Below are 15,286 nucleotides of genomic sequence, written 5' to 3' on the forward strand. Positions count from 1 at the left end.
CCAGTGAGGTGCAAATGGGACCTGTCTCCTGTCTGGAAGGTGGCAGCAGCCCCTGATGAGGATGGTGACTGGTGGGACAAACACTGGTCCAGAACCCCATGGGTTACTGAAATCCCTTCTGGGTTTGATCCCTTTCTTGCCCCAGCTGGGAGTGTTGGGTCAAACACTCTTCTCTCAGCTCTGTTCAGTAAAGATTTCTCACTGGGCTCTAGTGAGGTCTTCCCTGCAGCCTCCCTCTGGTTTCAGAGCTTAATTTACTCCAGACAATGGCAGACATGCAGGGAAATGACCCTGTGCTGTCAGTCAGGTCTGCAAGGGCAGTAGCCAGCCCCACAGGTTTGCTCTGAGGGCTTTAGCTCAGGTGCTCCTTGGGACTGGTTCTCTTATGCTTCATGTGGTTTTGCTGGGTTTAACACAAAGTTTCTGGAGAGGAAATATCTGTCACAGGAGTTGAAAAAGGTTCTTGAAATCCCTTGAAGCTGGTACCCTGGGTCATATCCATTTATCTCTCTGTATTTTCTGACTTAGCACTGGTGCATCTGCAGGTTGGCTCTCCAGCGAGGAGCTGGGGCAGGAGCTAGGTTTATCTCATTGCTAACTGAGGAGTACCGTGAAAGATCATCAGATATTTTATGGGCGACCTCTCACGGTTACAGGGTTGGTGTTGGCCTATACCAATCCCGGTGACAAAGGAAACTGAAGAAGCCAACCACCAGAAGCATCTGGGAAGGCAAGCAAGCTAGAAAATGTAAGATGTGATGGAGAACATCCTAACCCATTAAGTGCTGAAATCCTCTATGTGTCCCAGTGCATGAGCAGCAAGAATGAGTGTGTGTGAGAGAGCCATTCTCATCAGGAGAACTCCCTTCCCTCCTGAAAGACCCCACATTTGTCTTCAGGAGCAATTCAACATGTTGGAGAAAGCAGAGCCTGCTTGCCTTGGCAAGATCCCACAGAGACAAACATGTTGTGACAAGCCTGTCCCTTTGGTGCAAAAGTCCTAAGAAGGTTCAAACTGGCATCCACTCTCCACCAGCATGGTATATCCCTGGACCTGTTGTTATCCATCCTCAGGACATCTCTGACCTCCTGCATCCCCTTCCCCACCCCACATACTCAGTTCAGAATGAGAGTACCCTTTTGGCAGCTCCCTGACCCCGGGGTCCCAGGCCAGCTTAGGGTTCCTATGACACTCTGTGATGAAGACAAGGAACTCAGTGGGCACTGCGCTGGCTGGGGAAGAGGAGGGGGATCCCAGCCCTGGGGTGCACACCCATCACTCCAAACCACCCCAGACCCCTTCCAGCACCCAGCCACCCCAACCTCCCCCTGGGGCTGAATCCTCCAGCACCACCTTTTGGGTGGCCACACCGCTGAGAGCAGCCCAACGCCGAGAAGCTGGCATCAGGGGAAAGCGGGGAACGTGCTGGTGGCCGAGGTGGGGTGGGGGGCTGCTGGTGACCCCTCCCCACCATCCCCAACCGACCGTGTTCTGGCTCTGAGGAGCGCTTGGCTCCACCTTCCACTCTTCCCTCCCCCGGTGCTAAGCAGCAAAGCCAGCTAGAGGCATCCAGCCGGGGTATTAGTAAAAACCAAGTCTCCCTCTAGGAATGGCACTCGCCTGAGAGCCTCCCTGCACCACACGCCCCGACGCTGCTGGGTCCGGGAGTGAGAAGAGGGGAACTATTGGGATACAAATCACAACCCTTGCAGGACCTGCCTGGTACACTGGCCAGTAACGTAAGTTTTCCTACCTGAGCTCGCTCACATGCTCTCGTGCTTTTTTCCTCCCTATTTCTCTTACTTTTTTCGATTTCCCCAGCAAGGGTCCGTATCACCCTCTGAAACTGGAGGGATAGCAGCCCTTGCTCTGTGTTGCCTCTTTTTCAGCTAAGCCAGAGGCATGCTTTTCTATCTCTTCTTTTTTTCTAATTTCTTTTTTTTTTTTTTTTTTTTTAATTTCTGGATGGGGATGATAGAAAGGCCTTTATTTTTCAAGCGTTTCTTTCTCCAAGGGGGGAACCGCTGCAGGGCGGCAGGGACTTTTAGAGGTGACTGCAGACAGGAGAGAGGAGTGTGTGGGGCAGGCAAATGAAAGCCTTGGCTTGTCTCAAAGTTAAACTTGGTGTATGTTTGTATCTGTATGTATATATATATATGTGTGTGTGAGTGTGAATATGTGTATGTGTATGCGTACATACGCAGACAGGAGGGATGCAATGTAGATGCATTTTAAGTATTCGGCTCATGAGCTGCAAGATGGGGTGTCCCCACAGAGGCACTTTCCCACAGTGGGGATCAGGGTCTCCAAGTGCAGATTTGGGGTGCAGGCTGATTCCCTGTCCTGCAGTGCTGCCCGCTCAGCTTCCCCGGCAGCCGGGAGATGAGTTCCTTCTGGTTTATGGGTACAGTGCCAGCAGTCCCCCTTCCTTGCCTTTCCCTGGGTGCCGTGCTGGCATTTTACCACATCTTCAAAAGAAAAGGGCACTTCCCCACACAAGTTTTGTGGCCATCATGCAGATCCCACTCCCCATGGAAAGCTGCGCCTGGGCAGGATAGTCCACGTCTCTCTCCTTTCGGGTCCTCAATGCCCCTTACCCCTCTAGCCACAGGCCCCTCTGTACATATCATCTCCAGACAATTGCAGATATAGGGAGTGATATCCCAATTAATCAGGGGCCTTGACCCATCCCCACCCCCCTCGATCATGGGTTTTGCGATATGCACGGCAATTGCCTTCCTTGTGCTTTTATTGAGTGTGACCTTTCTCATGGTCAGATCTTTGGAGAGTTTGGAGTCCCTTTCAGATTTGGTGGTTGCTTCTCGTTTTCTCTTTTAGCCCCCATTCCTTTCTTTCCTTTGTTTTTGTCTTCCTCCCTTCCTTCTCCAGTGAGAAGAAGGACACCAAGAAGGAAGAGAGAAAGGTCTCGCAAGCAACTATGGCCGACGACCAAGACCTTTCGGAAGTGGAGATGAGCCCAGTGGGCTCTGAAGACCACCACTGCCTCTCACCAGGACCCTCCATGGCATCGGACAACTCCCCACACCTTGGCGGCTCCGGAAACGGGGAGATGGGGAAGGTCAAGAAGGAACAGCAAGACTCAGAGGCAGACGACGACAAGTTCCCGGTGTGCATCCGTGAGGCGGTCAGCCAGGTGCTGAGTGGCTATGACTGGACCCTGGTACCCATGCCCGTCCGGGTCAATGGAAGTAACAAGAGCAAACCCCACGTCAAGCGGCCCATGAATGCCTTCATGGTCTGGGCACAGGCTGCCCGGAGAAAACTGGCTGACCAGTACCCGCACCTTCACAACGCTGAGCTCAGTAAGACCTTGGGGAAGCTCTGGAGGTAAGAGCACGCGGGAGGAGGGGGAGCGTGAGGGCTCGGGTCTGGAGGTGTCCTGGAGAGGACTGTGTGGTCATGCAGAAAGATGACGACCTAGTGGGGATGGACCTTGAGGGGGACTTTGTTCCCCATGGGGAGCCCCCTCACAGAAGGGGTGACTGGGGCAAGAATGCTGGCTGGATGTAGTGAAGGCAGAACTCACCTCCGTCCTGGGCAGCAGTTAGTGTTTCTCACCAGTTTCCCTGTCGTTCCTGACCAAGACGCTCTCATCCTTGTCCTCTCCTGCCTGATTGCCAGGGGACATCTTGTTTTCTTGGCTCACCCTCTCTGTTGGGCCAAGTTGTGCACTAGCAAGAACTGGCCTGAGCCCCATTCACCTTAATTCACTTAACTCCCTGGTGGTTGCCTCAAGCCTGTTTGAACTTGGGTCCCAGCGCCAACATGGGTTACTTTCTGTGCGGTGCTGCAGAGCAAGCGGGAAAACAAGTTACAGCCGAGGAGGAAGATCAGAGGAAGGGAGCCAGGTGGCTGGAGGCCCGCACCGTCCTTCCCAGGACAGGGCTGGTTTTGGCAGGCCATGCAGGTGCAGTGAGATGGACAAGGAGAGGCCCTGCTAGAAAGGGGGACTGAGGCTTAGCAGAAGGGAAGAGACCTGCAACAGTCCCCACCTTAGCAGGCTCTCTTGCAACATGCTGGCTCAAATCGTCCCCATCTCCCTTTGTACACAGAGAGACACCCTCCCTTCTCGCCGGCACACATACGCTTGTCCTTCTGGCACCAGCAGTTTTTTGTGCCTGTTTTCATTTCAGCTTTGTGCAGATCCCTGGGTCCTTTATGTGCACTCCCGACCTTGCTCCTCTTTCCTCCAGCAGACCGAGAGGCTGCTCTGATCAATGGCAGCCGGCCCGTGGGTGTGCATGGAGCTGCCCCCCAAGCCAAGCGTGTGAGGCTGGCCATGCCGCTTCTTTCCCATCTGACAGTCCCTGCTGATAACCCCATCAACCTGTTACAAACGCTTTCTGCTGCAAGTCCCCGGCACTGTTTCCCCCCTGCAATTGCACCAGCCAGCGCAAACTAAGACTCATGCAAAAAGGCCCTCTCATTCCCTCTCCTGCCCTGATGATATTCCGTGGAGGTAGCCCTCAACCATGAGTGGGCCAACAGACATTTTTCCAAGCAGAAGCAAAACACACCCTGTCCACCAGATGATGCCAAGGTCTCTTCCTGGCTTCAAAGCTCCTTGCTCACAAGGAATTCCCTTGGGCATTAACTTCTCCCTCTGCTACATCAGCCTGTTTACCCCAACCCGTCAGTGTCTAGTGTAACCCCAGCAAAGGGGTTTCTTTGGGAAGTCGAACACAGGGCATGATTGCAGATGTCTCATCTGATGCTCTTTCCCGCTTTGTTCCCCGCTGCCTTGCCCTCCCTTTATCACAGCACTTGCTCCCGCCTGAGGCTCTGCTGCCAGCCTCTGTACTGTGAAGCTGTGCTAGAAGTGGGTTGTGTGTGTGTGGGGAACCCACCTTTTTTGTTCCCAAAATGTATTACTCCTTTATTGCAAAATATTGCCAGATTTTAAAGCAACAGCCTTCCTCCAGACACAGCATTTCCCTTGAAAATACAGCAGAGCAGTGAAAGTCTCAATAGGTATTGCGTTCAGAGCGCAGGGAGATGCAACCCTCAGCCCATGGCCATGTTCATGCACCCAAATGCCACCCTGCTCCCAGGGCACCAATCCCACTGCTGGCCGCATGGGACTCAGAGCAGGGGGACGCTGCCACTGGACGATGGTCAGGGTCTCTGAGTGTTTCTTAGGGCACCATGTAGCCAGGGCGCAGGGGTCAGGCAGAGACGCTTGTGCGATCAGGCCTGGGGTTGTTGAGTGCTGCTGGGTTTGCTTTGTTTGAACATCTCCTCTCTGAGTATCCCCAGTGCAGGCTGCAGCTCTCCGTGTTGTGTCAGCCCCTACAGGGACTGTACAGCAGAACAAGCTGGGTTACAGATGAAGTTGGTATCTGGCCTGGGCAGGACCACGTGCATGTGCCTTTCTGTGAGGCTGGGGGGCAATATCAGGGGAGCTGGCCCAGAGGTTACCGGGATAGTAGACCCAAGCCTCACCTTGCAGCCACAGTATGGTTGAGTCTTCCTCCATGGAGGTTCCCACTGCCCTCATCTACGCTGTCCCCAAGGTATAGCTCCTACATGCTGGTATGACTGCAATAAGTTGGGTTGAGCTTTGGATGGCTTAGTCTCAAACATCTGATGAGGGTCCCTGCAAAGGGCCCCTGCTGTTCCCGTATCCTCACCCTTACAAGGTGGTCACCCAAAGCCCACAGCCTACATTGCTAGTCACCTTGAAAAATGTGGGCAACTTATATTTCCACATGGGCTGCTCTAAGCTTATACAGGTAAAGGGTACGTAGGCAGAGACACAAGTGCTGGAGAGCATAGAGACTGCCTTGCAGACCACCATTAAACCAAGCATGTCCCCAGCGATTGATGCTGGGTGGGGACAGCAGATGCTCGGACATCTCGGAAGGCAGCAAGGGAGTGATAACCCTGGTGCCATCCCACATGCCCCTCTGCAAAACAGGTTGCGATGGACCAAGCGTTTTTTAAGCCCGGAGTTTATTCTGGCTCTGCCACCGCCATGTCCACCATGGGGCCCAGCCCTCACTGGGAAGGGCTGCAGGACATGCCCTGATAGTCGCAGCACCCGCCTGGCCCCAAGTGTGGTGCCAGGGGCTTGCGGCCCCATCCACCTCTCCCAGTCCGTACCCACTTGAAGCATGTGAGGGGTGCACTTGATGAACTGAATGTACTAAAAAAAAGGGTGGGTTCCTGTGCTCACTGGTCATGAAACCTCGCCTTGGCTGCTTTCCTTCCCCGGGGTGGGACAAGGAGCAGCTCTCAAATGGAGGCTGGCTGCTGAAAATGTCGGCATGACTCTCGGCCAAAATGCCAGCCAGCACCACCTCCGGGGCCGAAAACAAGTGAGGCATGCCAAGAAAGGGAGGAAGGCTTGGTAGGGAAGAGCGAGGGGACCCAGTGGAAAGATATTTGCATGGGGGTGGCAGCACCCAGGGAACAGGGTCATCCCCACAAAAGCTGGGGCCGTGGATGTGTAAGCGAGCCCACCCCGCTGCTTTCTGCTCCCAGCCAGCCCAAGCCCAGCACCACCGCACTGACTCATCGGCAGCTGGGTCCTGGCACAGGGTCAGGCCTCTGGCCGGTGAGCTGGTGGCCTGGCACGCAGCACGGTGCAATGCTGGGAGGCTGCAAGAAGCAGGTGGAAAGATTTTAGCCCTTCTTTGTCCTCCCAGAGTGGGGTGCTGGACGCTTGCCCCTCTCCCCTCAGCTCAGGGGTGAGCATTTGGTGACAGGGTGGGTGGCGAGGGCTTGGTTAAACCCCACGAAGGGCTTTGCTCCATGATCCATAACTTCTCTGCTCGTGCAAGATTCCTTTGCATTATGGACTGGGGCGTGTGGGGGGCAGGAGGGGGAGGGCAGGAAGCAAGTGAAATCCAAATCCCCACAGATCTCCTGGCCTTTGCCTGCTCGCACCAGTTTCACTTTGTTAAAGCCGATTTGAGCTCTGATCCCAGCGGGAGGGAGGAGGGAGCAGGGAGCCTTGGAAAGGAGAAGGCAAAGACGTGGGCAGTGGACTTGCCGCTGTCCTGCTGGTGGCACTGCCCATGGGCTGCTCTCAAGGGGAGAGGAGGTGAGGCACCAGGGCATAGCTCAGAGGGCAGGGATCTGACTTCTGCATAGCCTCCAGCATCTCTGCTTCATGCCATCCATGGGACACCTCTGGGCGGTTAGGCTTCAGTATTCATGGCAGGCTCTGCTCTGAGCTCAACCTGCGGTGTGCCATGTAGATCAAAGCTGCCTGTGCAGCCTACAGCCCTCTCGCTCCACAAGATGCCCATGTAGAAAGTGACTTTTCATTCCCAACCACATCAGCTTTGGCACCATCTGGGCTAGGAACACTGGGATGTTGGAGTCTGGTTGCCTTGTAGTGAAGTGTTGCAAGCCTGCAGGGTTTGCCTCTGTTCTCCACCTCCTGTGGAGATGGGGCATTCTGCAAAGATGAAGCTTTTACCAAGGCAAGTTTGCGTCTCAGTCCATGATGCCTGTGAGGGTTGGCCAGGTTGTCCCTTCAGACACCTTGGAGGGCCATCTGGAGCAGCACAGGCTGAGGGATTAGAGCCCTCTGGGACGTGTGAGTGTGGTGTGCGGTGGTGGGAGGGAGACAGGAAAGCTGGTGTTGGATTCATGGTGGCTCAGTTGCTTTAATCTCCAGGATTAAGGCAGTAGAGGAATGTGGTGTGCAGCCACGACCTGCTCAGGCTGCCTGGAGTGAACCCTGGTCAGCACCGTAAGGGGCTCCAGCCTACGCCACACACCTTCTGGCTGCCGGCTGGGGGGGGACGCACAAGGGGCAGGGAGAAAGTGAGTGCTTAGAAACCTACCCATTTCTTGCTGGCAACCTCTTGGATCCCTTACCAGATTAATCTGTGTGCTCCTTGAGCTCCTCCTCTTTCTCCAGTTTTTCAGGCCTATCTTTCTTTCTCAGTGCCTACAGTTTAACAGAACTGGTCACATTTTAGTGCTACGGGCTCCAGGGGTACCAAGGTGCTGGCACAGCCCCATTCCCAGATAATTCTTTTGTTGGTGGGGAAAAAAGGCATGAACAGCTCACAAATGGAATATTTTTGCTGTTTGGGAGCCCTGCCATTTCTAATGGCTGCTGGAGCTGCAAGTCACGGGAAGACTGGTGCCTTCTGAGAGCAGCGGTTTCTGGTTGGAAGCAGGATGACCTTGAGTCACAAGAATATTTGAGGGGGAAAATCATAAAATAACCGAGACGAGGTTGACCTCATCTTCTAGTGCTCTGAGCCATCCTGCCTGCACATTTCACCACTTCCTTGGAGAGACTCTTAACTAGAGCAGCTTGTGATGTGGCAAGAATGCAGAGAAGGAGTTTATATTTCTGCAGTGCCTTTCATCCAAAGACCAAAGCTCATCTATTTCTACAAGGCTAGCAACGTAGAAGCTAAATTTTTTACAACTGCTCAGTTAGGTTCAAGAAGGTCTGGTCCTTTGTGCTTCAGCCTTTTGCATTACCCATGTCTAAAGTGAGCAGGAGCTCCAGGAACAGCTGAATACATTTTCCCCATCTTAAAAATTGTCTTTAATTCCCTTCTAGGATATTGCAAGATGCTTAAAGGCCCAGCAAGCTCCATGCAGCAACACGGGTATTGTGGAGCCAGCACCAGTCATTGCCATTGGTGCTCAGTGCCCTTAATTTGCTCAAACTCTTTGAATGCAGCTTGCCCAGCCTTATTTTACACAGCTATGAAAGGCTGTGCTTTGCTGTTAGGGCTGAAACTAAAATGTAAGAGAGGGTAATGAACTTATTGAGGTCCAACACATCACACAGGTGGGGAAGGGGGACCCAGCACTGGCAACAACCGGTGTCAGGGCTTAATGAGGAAGAGGAAAACATTGCTGTCTCCACTGAAACACGTTCAAGCTCTCCCTGTTCTGGAAATACCCTCAATGGGGCAGTACCCTGACATCTGTATTTACACAACACATCCCAAGATGCTGTGTATAGGGTTTTTTTTTCTGATGTACCTGTCTCTCTCCTTCCCCTCTTCTCTATTGCCTTGGCCTCTGCAGGCTGCTGAACGAAAGTGACAAGCGGCCCTTTATCGAAGAGGCAGAGCGACTGAGGATGCAGCACAAGAAGGACCATCCTGATTACAAGTACCAGCCACGCCGGCGGAAAAATGGCAAGGCCACACAGGGCGAGGGCGAAGGCCAGGTGGAGGGGGAGGCCGGTGGGGCTGCTGCCATCCAGGCCCACTACAAGAACGCCCACCTGGATCACAGGCATCCCGGCGAAGGGTCACCCATGTCCGATGGGCACCCAGAACACTCCTCAGGTGAGTCCCATGTCTCTGTGAATCTACCAACAGGTTACAGCCAACTCAGAGGCTCAAAAAAGACAAGTCATCACAGTGAAAGCCTTAGTGATGTGGCTCACACCTTGCTTGAGACCCAACAAACTCTGCTGGGGTCAGCACTACAGCGATGTGCCCATTCATGGGCACTCGCATCCCTCTGATCAGGCAAGGTATTGCTGCACCCTCCCTCTGTTTCCACAAGACAATATAAAAAGGTCTAGGTTTGGGTGGCTACTTCTACCCCGTAGCAATGAAGTCTCCAGCCAGCCAGTTGCTTGCATACTGGGAGAAGCAGAGCTAGGCTGTGTATAAAGCCCAGGCATAAAGTGGTAACTCACCTCTTCTCTCTCTTTCCTCCTCAAATTGTCTTTCACGTTGCAGGTCAGAGCCATGGTCCCCCCACACCTCCCACCACCCCTAAGACTGAGCTGCAGGCAGGCAAAGCTGACTCCAAACGAGAAGGGCGTTCCCTGGGGGAAGGGGGAAAGCCACACATTGACTTCGGCAATGTGGACATCGGGGAGATCAGCCACGAAGTGATGTCCAACATGGAGACCTTTGATGTCAATGAATTCGACCAATACCTGCCACCCAACGGACACGCTGGCCACCCGGGCCACGTTGGGGGCTACGCGGCCGCTGGCTATGGCCTCGGGAGCGCCCTGGCTGCAGCCAGCGGACACTCTGCCTGGATCTCCAAGCAGCATGGAGTCTCCTTGTCCACTGCCACCTCATCGGTGGTGGACTCCAAGGCCCAGGTGAAAACGGAGGGGTCTGCCCCTGGAGGTCATTACACCGACCAGCCCTCCACCTCCCAGATCGCTTACACATCCCTGAGCCTGCCCCACTACGGGTCGGCCTTCCCCTCCATCTCCAGGCCCCAGTTTGACTACCCGGACCACCAGCCCTCAGGGCCCTACTACAGCCATTCCAGCCAAGCCTCTGGCCTCTACTCTGCCTTCTCCTACATGGGACCTTCCCAACGTCCCCTTTACACTGCCATCTCTGACCCTGCACCCTCCGTGCCACAGTCTCACAGCCCCACACATTGGGAACAGCCTGTGTATACAACGCTCTCCAGACCCTAGGGAATGGGGAACGGTGACCGAAGCAGTGACAGAAAGGCTCCGAAGAATCAGCACAGGCAGAAGAGCCTCCAAACTCCGAGGTCACTCAGTGCCATCCGGCCACCAGAACTCACTGAGCATATGGAAGTGCCTTTCTTGACCCTGGCTATTGCTGGCTCACCCGCCTAGGGAAGGTTTTTCGTCCTTTCGCCCTTTACCAATTTCACGCAGGCCACGTGACTGGCTTGCGACACCTTATTGGCCTTCTAGATGAGGATTCTAGACATGGAGTGACTGGTCCACGGTGGGTTTTGTTGTGTGCACCCCGGACTGTACGATGAGAGCGACTGTCCTTTCCTTCCCCTCCCCAAACTGCTCCAGGGAGTCAGCACGTCTTTCCCACAGGCCACAAAGGCCGACACTTTGTCACCTGCAGTGGGTGAAGGGTGGTTGCTCAGCCTTGGTGAACATGTTATGTGAGGAGCAGTAGGGAGGACGGCATGGCCGGCTCCCTTGCGAATGGCGTCGTGCAGCAGTCCTGCCTAAGATTCACACATGCACGAATCTTGAACTCCGTTGGAAGACCAACCTACGCTTGCTTCCCTGCTGATTTCCACAGCTATATCCTAGCTTTTGTCCCTCCATCCTGCCTCTGCTTAATCCCACACCCTTTCCTGCATGGAGATTTTTAAGGCTTGTCTGAACAACGTGCAGGACTCAGGAACCACGTTGTAGGGCTTAGTGTTACTCACATCACAGCCTGTGTGTGCATGTGTGTTCACGTATGGAGGTGCAGGAGAAGTGGGGAAGGACCAGTGAACGACTAAGGTGCTGTGGGTGAATCCTCCTTTCTTACAATTACTCTATATATTTCATTTATGTCTGGCATTTATGGCATCTCAGTCCTTCCTAATCTCTTCAGTATCCCAAACAACTTCTGAGCAAACTTGGTCCTTGCTCTTCCACATCTGACTGCACCTGCCTGAACTGAAGAGGCACCAAGGAAGATATTGTGCCCTTGCCAACATCCCGAGTTGATTCCAATACTCTCTTTGAACCTCCACTCCAAACTCAGGCTGATGGGGTGTGCATCCCCACTCATTTTTCATTATGTCTTCCAATCAGTCAACAACCCCCTCCTACCTATGCTGAAGACAGAAAGATGCTCCTGTGGCTCTAAGCAAGGTAGATATGCACCAAGACTTGGATGAGGGTAAAGAAAATAAGCCTATTTAAATGCAAAATGATTTGTTTTCTCCTTCGGGTGTCAAACTGGAAACAACCAGCCCTCGCAGTTAGATCCACTTCCTTTTTTCAGCCCAACACCTGAGGACAGTCTGCTTACTTCTCCTTTGTCACCTCCAGGTGGTTTGTCATGCCAGGGAGTGAACTGGCACCAAAGTTGCTGCAGGAAAAGATGATTCCTGGCACTTGATCACAGAGACATATTGTGGGACCTTTCAATGGATATTCCAGTCTAGAAAGATAAAATACTTTGACCAAACGTGGACTGTGACCGGTGCCGCTGTTTCCCTCCGCTTATATGACTGTCAGATGCCCTTCCTGCCTTCCTTAGCTATGGATGACTTCTCCTTGTTGTGTCTGAAGAGATCACGTAGAATGTTTGCTCCCTGTACACATGTAACCTCTTCCAGCCCTGTCCCCTTATTTATGCAAGTAGCACCTTCCTCCCCCACCTCCCTTTCCCCAGTCTTTATGCTGTCCTAGTGCCATTAACTCTGCATTAAACATATGGAACAATAAACTTAAAAGTTTCATTTTCATGTGCCCAGGGCTTTTTGACTTATTTCCTGAAAGTCTCAATTTTTTCCCTCAGTAAGTGTATAATGGGTCGCACCGCCACCACCACACGGATCTTGTGCATGGCCTTTCTCTGTCTTTCATGAAGAGGACACAGGCAGAACTCTGGCTTACCAGCCCTCCTTCACAGGGATGAAACTCATCTTCTGTTCACACCCCAACTCCAGTCATTTCTTCAGTGAGAAATGTGGTAACACGGATTTCTGTTCTTCAGATTCAGCACATACAATTAAAAGCAGTGCTGTTTTGCATGTGTTTCACCCAGTAATTTCTTTGTGTGATTTTTAATGCTCTCTCGAATAGAAGCATGGGGTTTCTCATCACTAGGTAGCAGATGATGTTCCTTCAAAAATAAAACTTCCCCGCATACACAAACTTGTGTATTTTTGGAAGCAACCATTAGTTTCCCTGTGGAAACTCTCTCCCTCTCTTGCCTTCCACAAACAATAGCCTAAACACAAACACACACGGGGAGTATACTCAAGAATAGGTGTATGCACCTTCTTACTTGTTAAAGAGGACATCCCGAGTGTAGTCAGGACCTGGGAGACTATCTGAAGCTGTTTGGAAAGGAAATGTGCAGCAGATACCAGTCTGCTTAAAAACACCTCTCAAGGCCAACAGTAGCAAGGCAGGATCCCAATTAACACAGACACTCCACAATTACAAATCGATTCCAAAGGTTTCAATGCAGACAACATGTGATCGACCCAGTGAACTGGTGTTCCCTAAATGCTCTGTGTGTGAGTAGAGTAAGCAGGATGTCTAGGAACTGTGGAACACGTTCAAAGCTTTTTAAAACTCACAGCACTATTTTGATGAAGTCCTGTATAGGGCCATAAGCATTAGCAGGAGAATGGCTTAATGGATCTAAAAGTAGTGATGCCAGCTGAAGGGCTCCATGCAAGACAGGACTGTGGACACTCACTGGAGAGGAGGAGAAATCTCTACCCCAAGCTACAGCCTTTGGGAAGAGTCCAGAAGGGAAGGACTGCACTGCTGAGCAGGTCAGGAGCACGTGTGGGGAAGGTGGTGAGCCATGGTGGAGTTAGGGATAGGAAAGCTCATCACAGGAGTGGGAGCAAGAAGGGACACCATGTGGACAAACAGAAGAGTGGGAAAAGTTCTTAACCACACACGAGTACCCTTCTCCAGCTCTCCAAAAAGCAAACTAAGAAAGCGAATGGGCTCTGCCCCAACCATTCCCTAGTTGAAGGGTTGACTCGTCTTATCTAGGAGGGTCCTCACAACTAAGACAGGACTGAGCATGTTGCTGGTAACAGAGGGGTTAACCACTCCTCCTGCAGCCTAGCAGGAGCTGGCCCGACATCCTTCCCTATCCCTTTAATCGTATCTGATACAGATGCAAGGCTGGGGAGGGGAGGCGGGTAGGGAACAAAGAAGCCATTTAAAAAAAAAAAAAAAAAGGACAAGAAAGCGACCCCCGCGCTCCATGGCGGACGCCAAAACGATTGCACAAAGGCACCATTTCAGGGCTGAAATTTCACCGCACCAATGTGATTAAAGGATTCCATGGAGGGTGGGGGGAGAAGGCTGAAGGCCACAGTACTAAAAATTAACCTTTTCTGGGTAAGGATGGCCTGGACCAGGAAGTATTCGTGTTCCTCACAGTCGACGCCCTTCCCACACCTGCAAGCATCTCTACATTCCCTTTGACCTGTCATTCTGCCCAGGGACCTATTTGGCTCTTGCATTCTCACCTGCAAAACCAGTCCCTCCTGTGCACACCAGAAAAGAAATTTTGGACTGATGCTTTTACAGGGAGCAGTAAGAGAATGACATATGCGGCTGGTTATATGAGCTGAGTTCCCAGGCAGGTGCATATAAACTCCCTTTGGGACATGGATGCTCTCGTGCAGGCACTGACTAACATACAGCATGGAGAATGCACGGTGCATGGGCTTTAACACAAACCAGTTGGAAATATTCTTCCTGAACCAGTGTAAAGAGAAAAAATAATGTAAAGCAGAAACTGTAGGTAAGGTGTGCCTTCCTCCTTCTTCTCTTTAAAAAAAGAGAAAAATTCCAAGAGCTCTTTTTAATAAGATAATTGAGAAAGACTCAGTGTGTTCTGCCCAACAGCTCAGATCTTCCTCATACAGAGCAAGAACCTTGGAGCATACAGATAAGAAATGAATAGTAGGCAGTGTCTGGCTGGAAGCCCTTGCAGATTGCAATGCATCCACCCAGCTCTTGACTTGAGCATTTAACCTCTATGCACATCAGAGGTGAGAGTGTAGGTACCTGAAGGGGACAAATGCCTGATCTTTCGTCACCCTACAGCTTAAAAGAACTCCAGGATTTAACTACTGTCATGCCACCAAAAGAACCAGCAGTGTATGTACAACTGAGATGGCTGGAGAGCACCCACACCCCCAGGACCACCAGTTCCACCACGTGTCAGAGAACGGCCATACAAGGAGGACGCACGGCAACAACCTACAACCGCCGAGCTGGTGGGACCGCGAGTGGCAACTGCGCTTCCAGCTGGGGCAGCACCACTGAAAGGGGATCCCCACTTCTGATAAGCAGCAGGAGCAGAGAAACAATAGGTGATTTGATGAGAGCTGCTCTACGATACTCCTGAGAAGCCTCAGAGCCAGCCCCAGCCAGAGAGGAAATTGGGGGTTTCCACAGCAACCTGCTGAGGGCACAAAGGTCCAACTGTCTGTGGGGAAGCAAGGGAGGTGTCTCAGCACTCCTGTTTTAGAAAGGAACACGGGTGGAGGGCTGGAGTCTGAAGCCAAAGTACCTGCAGGAGCACTTTTGTACAGCAGGAGTTAATTGGCTATCAGTCCTATAACCAAGGAGGAGCAGCGCTGGAGGAGGAAGTAGTTACTTCAGGCTTTAGCAAAGTGAAAAGGCAGGGCCTTCACAGGTGAAAAAATAAGTTGCAAAATAAGCACAGTACTTGGCTCCCTAACTTTACTAATACAATCCATGACACAGAAAGAATAATGACCAAGCTGGTAGAGAGGAGTAAGAAAGTCTTCTCTTGGGCATGTAGGACTGAGATGAAAGAGAAGGTGAGAGGAAAAAAACAAACAAACACATTTAAC

General features: G+C 52.1%; 1 protein-coding gene across 1 annotated transcript; it reads left to right on the top strand.

Moving 5' to 3' along the window:
* The first annotated feature begins 1,421 nt into the window (after positions 1-1,421).
* SOX10 (SRY-box transcription factor 10) lies at positions 1,422-12,173 on the top strand. Its single transcript, XM_005514687.3, has 4 exons — positions 1,422-1,740; positions 2,891-3,349; positions 9,032-9,297; positions 9,700-12,173. Exons 2-4 carry the CDS (start codon positions 2,940-2,942, stop codon positions 10,404-10,406), a joined length of 1,383 nt encoding a protein of 460 aa, XP_005514744.1. The 5' UTR covers positions 1,422-1,740; positions 2,891-2,939; the 3' UTR covers positions 10,407-12,173.
* The last annotated feature ends 3,113 nt before the right edge of the window (positions 12,174-15,286 follow it).

This window comes from Columba livia, chromosome 1 (assembly GCF_036013475.1).
Source record: "Columba livia isolate bColLiv1 breed racing homer chromosome 1, bColLiv1.pat.W.v2, whole genome shotgun sequence".
In the NCBI taxonomy this organism is placed as follows: domain Eukaryota; kingdom Metazoa; phylum Chordata; class Aves; order Columbiformes; family Columbidae; genus Columba; species Columba livia.

Excerpts from the sequence above, each read along its gene's own strand:
- SOX10 (XM_005514687.3), top strand. The coding sequence starts at position 2,940 with ATGGCCGACGACCAAGACCTTTCGGAAGTGGAGATGAGCCCAGTGGGC. Across the intron at positions 3,350-9,031 it reads ACCTTGGGGAAGCTCTGGAG|GCTGCTGAACGAAAGTGACA; the intron begins GTAAGAGCACGC and ends TGGCCTCTGCAG. Across the intron at positions 9,298-9,699 it reads GCACCCAGAACACTCCTCAG|GTCAGAGCCATGGTCCCCCC; the intron begins GTGAGTCCCATG and ends TTCACGTTGCAG.